This window comes from Melanostigma gelatinosum (genome assembly GCF_949748355.1).
Source record: "Melanostigma gelatinosum genome assembly, chromosome: 16".
NCBI classification, from domain to species: Eukaryota; Metazoa; Chordata; class Actinopteri; order Perciformes; family Zoarcidae; genus Melanostigma; species Melanostigma gelatinosum.
This window is the reverse complement of record NC_136649.1, coordinates 2,488,164-2,495,663: the sequence shown is the minus strand read 5'-3', so window position 1 is coordinate 2,495,663 and position 7,500 is coordinate 2,488,164. Positions and strand designations below refer to the sequence as shown.

The following is a 7,500-nucleotide window of genomic DNA, read 5'->3' as shown; positions in this document are numbered from 1 at the left end:
CACACACTGGAGAAAGACAACCTGTTACTTCGAGCTAAAATACACGACCTGGAAATGGTATGACACAATGTCATTGTCAACAATTTCTGAGTCAAAATGACATGTATCCGCTGTTTTAAAGGTTTTTACACATTAAACTGAAACTCATTATTTGTGGCGTAAACATAACTTATTCAGAAGCTTCTTTTTTTTTAAATCTATTCGGCAGTTTTTCACATTAGCAGAACCAGATATCAGACCAAAATGATTGCCTATTATCACCCTTATTAAAGAATATGATCTTGTGTGTGTGTTGAGCAGGAGAGGGACAATGAACGTCTGCGGTTGGAGGAGCTGGTGGAGGAGAATATGCTGCTGGAGATCGGACAGAAACAGAGTATGAACGAGTCGGCTCATCTGGGCTGGGAGCTGGAGCAGCTGACCAAGAACCATGACAACACTAACACAGAGAGTAAGACATGCTGTTATATTCTGTTCTACCTACTTCTATTTGTGTGTCCACACATGTTTGTTATATTTTGTCCAAACCAAATGATTTTTCCCTGTGCCGCAGCTCGTAAGTCGTTGGTCCATGAGCTGAACGAGTGTGTTTCCAGTCGAGTGTTGAAGCTGGAGAAGGAGAACCGCGAGCTTCAGGCCTCCGTAGAGAGATTGAAAGAGGACAACCACCTCCTGCAGGAGCAGCAGCTCCACACCCAGGAGCTAGACAGGGAGAACCAAGGCCTCAGCAAGAAGGTAGGAGGACACATCTATTCTTTTTCTGTTACCTGTTACCCATTTCCATCTTACTAATCTACAGTACGTTTATCTTGTGTGTTTGTTAGTTGGACCGTCTCCAGGGTTTATTGGACCAGGAGAGACTGACCAATCAGGACATGGAGTCTCTGGGAGAGGAAATATTGAAGGAAAAACAGAGTCTGGAGAGAGATATGCATACTCTGAGGGCAGAGAAAGACAGACAGGTAGTTAACGCGCACACACACACACACAGGTAAGACATTGTTAACGTTCACCATAAGAGACCAGAATGCATCATTCGTTGACACTCTTCCTGTCCAATCAGATCTCAGAGTTGGAGAGCGAGAAGCAGCACCTCTCCGACGCTGTGGCGTCCCTTCAGGAGCGCGCTCAGTCAAACAACGAGGCGCGGGTCCGCGAGGTGGAAACTGAGAACCGCCTCCTGCACCAGAGCATCACAGACACCAGCTCCCGATTGGCCAACTTAGAAACCCAACTCAAGCTAGCCAGTGAGGATACAGAAAGGCTGAGGGAGAGGGCGGGTCGGTGTGAGGAGGTGGAGCGTGAGGCGGTGAGGCTGGAGAGGAGCAGGGATGCCCTGAACCGAGAGGTAGTAATACAAATATATATATATGTTTTATGTATTCTTAAAAGCTAATTTAATACATACAAAAATGAGTATATTAAACGTACTTCTCTATTTTACTTCTAGGTGGCCTCTCTGCGTGCATGCAGTGAGCGGTCCGAGGCTCTAGAGAAGCAGATGTCCTCCTTGGAGCAGGAGGTGCACAGGCTGAAGCGGGAGGTAGAGGAGGCCCAGCGGGAGCAGCAGCGACTGGGGAGGCACGAGGTGGAGAACAGCCTACTGTCGAAGGAGAACCTGGATTTGCGCTGCTCCCTGGAAAATCTGCGCTCCTCATCCGCCCGCCTGGCCACCCTTCAGCAGGAGCATAAAGAGGCCCAGAGAGAGACGCAGGATCTGCAGAGGAGGCTGGAGGAGACCCGAGAGGAGGCACAAGGAGAAAGGAAGAGGGCAGAGAGGCTTGAGCTGAACGTGGCAGCCCTGAACCAGGAGAAGCATCGCTTAGAGGACAAAGTACAGAAGAGCAGAGAGGAGAGGGAGGACGAGGAGAGAGAGAGGCAGGACACCCAGGCCAGAGAGGAGGAACTGAGAAGGGAAGTCGGAGAGCTGAAGGAGGAGTGGAGAAGGAGGGAGGAAGTTGAAGAGGAGAGGAGGAAGCTCCAACTGGACTTGGAGCAGTCAGAGAAGGGCAGGAAGCACCTGGAAAAGGAGAGCTGGAGGATAAGAACGCTGCTGGAGGGAAAGGAGACAGAGCTGGAGGAGAAAGTCAGGCGATTGGCCACTGTGAAGAAAGAGGGTGCGACTCTGGCTAAGGAAGTAGAGAGGCTGAAGGAGGTGTCTGTCAAAGCCAAGGAGTTGGAGAGGGAGAACAAGGAGCTGCAGAAACGGGCAACTATTGACAAGAGGACTCTGGTCACTTTGAGAGAGGTGAGAGTCTGTGGTAATGATTCATTTCTTACACGAAGTAAAATATTGAACAAAGAGATGAACAAACTTTAAATTCTTCCCTTGTGAGTTTTTGTCAAAGAAAAACAATATTGGACACTCTTTTCCCCACAGCAGTTCATAAAATACAATAAATTGAACTTGAAAAACACGCTCATGTGATCAAAATCTCCGGAACAGCTAAAAAAAACTGACCTTGTGGTTGTACTGTTTTGCAAACCATTGTTTCCAAGATCCAGAATGAACTCAGTCTCAATAGAATAGTTTTGAACAGCTTGACATTAAATAGTCCACTATATCGGGTCGATAACACTGACCCATAAACCCCATATCCAGTTTTTAATACAAAAGTAAAAGCGTTTCTCACCAGTCTGATGCCAGAATGTGATGCAGGAATGCTTGCATGGCAATCTTCCTTATGTACAATGTACATGTGGTGCGTGCACAAATTAACCGCGTTGCAGTGTTCCATTTTTGTGAACTACAAAAACACAAAAAAATGTTATTTTGTGTGAAGAGAAAACTGAGTCAAGGAGTAGCAGCTATGACAATGGACAGTGTGCTACACAATACATAAACTAATTGGACCCCAAATTTGCTGTTGACACGAGCTGTAGTGGCTGTTCCGTGACCAACATATTATGTAAGTAGACATCAGCTACATTACTATCTTCCTCATATCCCAGCTGCTTCTCAAGCCATCTATCACTATTTATTTGGTTGTTGAGGTGGTCGTTGGAGTGTTTTTCATACATTATTGGGTGTTTTTACCCATATAAGCCCATTTTGGCAGGAAGCTACCTGGATGTATGACATCACCTGGAACAAAGGATTTCATTGGCCAAACATTTATTTACACGGGTGGAAATCTGCTGAAATCAAGGTCCATCCGAATATTTTTCCCCCTCACAAATGTTCAGCAGGGGTGTTGAAGCGTTCATAATGCACAAATCAGTTTTCAATAAATTTAAGTAAATTTCAGGGAAAATTCTTTGAACAAAAAACATTTGATGTGAAACGGCTTCAATATTGGCCCAACGTTCCGAACAACCTACAGTTAGCTTTTTTTTTAACCCTGATGTGCGTTGTATCATCTATGTGGAAATGTTGATATGTATGAGTTTCATAGCTGCAGCTCGTGTATCTTTTATGTGTGCAGGAGTTAGTGTCCGAGAAGCTGAGCGTTCAGCAGCAGAGTGTAGAGTTGGACAGACTCAACCAAGAACTGGAGAAGATCGGGCTCAACAGAGAAAAACGATTACAGCAACAGCACACACTGGAGGACAGGTAGTCTGCTCTAATAGGCTGCTATGCTGTTCCCATGCTAGGCTTGCTAATCACATTGAGATGATTTCATGTGTAGAAATGAATGTCGGATGGGAAGTTGATCGACCGATTTCTCTTGTTCACACGGCAGCAAGTACAGGCTGCTGGAGTCTCGGCTCGAGGAAACCGTCCAACAGACGATGAAGATTAAAGAGGAGAAAATCTCCTGTCTGGAAAAGAAACTGGAAGACAGCAACACACTCAACACTACGCTACGTGCTAAGCTAGCCACCGTAAGCACATGCACACAAAGTCTTACTAAAAAATCTGGTGTTGTTTTTTGAAGTGTGTTACAATTTGTTTTGTTTTTTTCCAGGGGGAAGAAAACCACAACTACCAGCAGTGCTCAGGAGGTGACCGGGGTCAAGGGTCAGCCACTGCTGAACTGCTCCGAATCAAAGATCATCTCATTGAAATAGAAAAGAATGTACGATTTGTCTGTTTTTTATTCAATTCAGTTTATTTGGTATCGCCCAAAATCACAAATCACAAATTTGCCTCAGTGCTTTACAATCTGTTTTCCTGTTTCTATCACATATATTTATATTTACGTTTTCTATTTTTTGTGTATATCCATGTGTTATGTATCATATTTAATGCTCTTTTTCCTATAATTCATTCATTCATAATTCACCTTTTTTTGCACAATTAATGAGCATATTTAATGTTATCTGTTTAATTATTGAACCATCAGGAATTCCTCGATGTGCCTCTTTATTTTAGAATTACCATTAGATGTTCTTTTTTTAGTAGGCTGAGTTCTTAATCGTTCTGGTGTCATTACTTTCCCTAGAATGCCTCCCTGCAGACGGAGAGCAGTCTACTGAAGGGGCATCTCAAACAGCTGGAGAACCAGAACATGTCTCTTAACAACCAGATGTTGGGCCTGCAGCGACACACCACCACCCTGCAGGAGCAGAATTCAGCCTTACATACACAGACTGCAAAACTACAGGTACAATGTCCAATTCAGCCACATAGTGATTTTGTAAAACTGAGCCAATAAGCGCCAGTAACATCCGTTGTACAATAATTCCCCAGATAATGTTGTATTTAACCACTGAGTTCTAATGGATTTCTGTGTTTCAGGTGGAGAACTCCACGCTCTCCTCCCAGAGTGCATCTCTCATGGCCCAGAATGCAGTGCTGCAGGGCCAAGTCACCGCCTTGGAGTCGGAAGTGGAATCGTGGCAGAGGCAGCGCGAGGAGGCGTGGCGAGCCAGAGAGGGCGTGCTCAGCGACCACGAGCGCCTGCTGAGCGTTCACGAGAGGCAAGCGCACGAGTACGAGCAGCTCATCAGTCAGCACGCCGTGCTGAAGGGCAAGCAGAGGGCGCTAGAGGGCGAGCACCGGACGCTGCACAGCAAGTAAGTGATGACAAAGAACCTTACTGCCAACAGCAGAGCGATAATCCTCTAAAAAACACTGAGCAGAAAAGCATCAGTGAGAACAATTTAGTAAATAATTAATGGATGCAAAAATGAATGTAGTCCTCTGTTAAAATCACAGTGGAATGCCATTAGAGCGTATTTAGCTTCTATAATTTAGGTTTAGTTACGAGAAGGATTTAAATCAAACCCTTGAAATCGGTGGCTTCATGGATATAGTACGATGTAGTTGTGGAAAGATATGCAGCTCTAGGATTGTTCACCTGCACCACGTCATTGACATCTTATGGAAATGTCATCAGTTTTTGCCAGCTGAAATCTAAATACACCTATGATATAACGGTGGAGTGAGGTTTGATATGATGGGCGGGGTTATCTAGTCACCAAAATCACATTTGATTGGACACATTTATGGAACCGCCCCGAGTTCAGCATGAGTCATCAAAAATATTTTTACATTTTACAGGAAGAGGAAAGAGAGATTTTGTGATAAAAATACTAAAACAATAAATGTTTTAAACACGTACGCATTAACAGGAGGTAACACGGAACACAGGATTAGAACGTGGTAGATGAACAGTTTTCATGTCACTGTGACTTCAGTGGAGATGTTGTGCTGCTGCTTATTAAAAATGTTGAAAGGTGAAGAACATTGTAAGCTTGCAGAAAAATTGAAGGTAGTATTACTTACTTTGCCCAATATGCACCATTGTTTCTTCGTATTAGCTGATGTTTATTAGATATTAATCTTTATTTAGGTCAGAACTTAAGATGGCCTGTCTCATAGCTCTACTGTAGTTGTAACTGTAACTGTAACTAAATGTAACAGAACTTCACTTGAGCTCAATGTACAGGATGTAAACAGATGCATGGCGTCACACATATGCACACACACACAGCGTTCTCAGGGCCTAACTGAGTTAGCCGGATACTTTTCAGGATAAGATGACATAGATCAGGCTTTTCGGTTCCACGAAGCAAGTTCGGCAAAATCACCATGGCAACACATCCAAAAGCTTGAACCTGCTCCAGCGCAGGCTCAGTGAAGGTAGCTGGATAAGCTGCCACTCCCCTGGACAAAATGGCAGCTCCTGTCATATACGGTAGTCTAATGCGCTTGCGCATATACTGGGGGTTATACGGGAGTTCCAGAAATGCATGTAAAGTGAGACACACGGTGATCCATTAAAAGCAGCTGAGCAAACTAAGAAGCCTCTATTGCATTAATGTGCAGCTCCCTTCCTCAGAGATCCACTGATGAAGGAGGATATTAGTTAGATGAGCGTTTTATTGGGAGAGAGTTCTTCCACATCGCCAAGATCCGTTATCACATCATGATGACTTCCCATACGAGCGCTATCGATTCTGCCGACAAGGAATCATTTATTTACAGACCTTCTGGAGCCATACATTGAACACCACACGCCGCAGCCGAGCACTGACTGTCTCACAGACTGGATGCAGCCTTGAGCTTTTTTGCGAGTGGTACATTTTAGTACAGTGTCGGCGATGCGGAGAACATGGGGAAAGCCGCTGCATGCCGTGCTGTTCGTAAAGTTTATTTGGCGCTTCATCAACTTATGGATGTGTTCAATACATTACCATGGCACATATTGTATTGACTCACCATTCTGAATTGTGTGTGCGCTTAGTGTGTACTTGCTCTCATGTCCTCTTGATGGCTGGTTGCATACATGAGGTTAAAGCACTCATAATGATATGACAGTGTTATTAGTACACCAGCACATCATTATTGTAGAACATGATGAAGGTGGACTCATGATAAGAATAGAGAGAATCACACACGATTTATTTTCACTGCTTCAAATGATTGAATGTCTGATTATGAATAATACACATGCTGATCCGCCCATAAACAAATATTCACACACGCACACACATATTCAAACTAGTTCTATATGGTAATCTACACATACATGTATATACACATATATAGTAGGATACATGATACATAAGGGCATACAGTACATATATCCTCATATTAATTAGATACTCTTTGGGCTTGTTTTTATCTACTTATTCTGAAAGAGTTGAGATCATTATTTTCGCTATAAGATGTCATTCGATGATGCATTCCATGAAGCCTACCGCCAGCAGGCACATTTAAAGACTTATAATCTGATTGGTTGGGGTGATGAGGCATTAAAATGAGCCGATACATTTTCCCAACACTTACGAATTTAACTTGTCTGATATTTTGCCGTGCTTCTTGTCTATGCGTTCATGATCATCTCCTGCTCGTCAGCGGAGTAAAAAGAGGCTCTTTCTTTGACTTTATTTGACATTGTACTGTTAGAAAATATATATATGGAAAATATATATATAGAAAATATATATATAGAAAATATATATATAGAAAATATATATATAGAAAAATATATATATAGAAAATATATAGAAAAATATATATATAGAAAATATATGGAAAATATATAGAAAAAAAAATATATATATAGCTATATATATAGCTATATATAGCTATATATATATATATAGCTA

At 42.8% G+C, this 7,500-nt stretch overlaps 1 protein-coding gene across 1 annotated transcript in view; it reads left to right on the top strand.

The window, feature by feature from the left end:
• ccdc88c (coiled-coil domain containing 88C) overlaps window positions 1-7,500 on the top strand; it is a gene marked incomplete at its 5' end in the record, with an annotated part of 57,459 nt that overhangs the window by 28,546 nt on the left and 21,413 nt on the right. The window contains 11 exons of the mRNA XM_079286645.1: window positions 1-57; window positions 301-451; window positions 554-735; window positions 825-962; window positions 1,064-1,348; window positions 1,451-2,248; window positions 3,426-3,553; window positions 3,684-3,825; window positions 3,909-4,019; window positions 4,386-4,547; window positions 4,682-4,959. The exon at window positions 1-57 is cut by the window's left edge and continues 90 nt beyond it. Coding sequence (XP_079142771.1) covers window positions 1-57; window positions 301-451; window positions 554-735; window positions 825-962; window positions 1,064-1,348; window positions 1,451-2,248; window positions 3,426-3,553; window positions 3,684-3,825; window positions 3,909-4,019; window positions 4,386-4,547; window positions 4,682-4,959 — 2,432 coding nt within the window. The remainder of the gene's footprint in view (window positions 58-300; window positions 452-553; window positions 736-824; window positions 963-1,063; window positions 1,349-1,450; window positions 2,249-3,425; window positions 3,554-3,683; window positions 3,826-3,908; window positions 4,020-4,385; window positions 4,548-4,681; window positions 4,960-7,500) is intronic.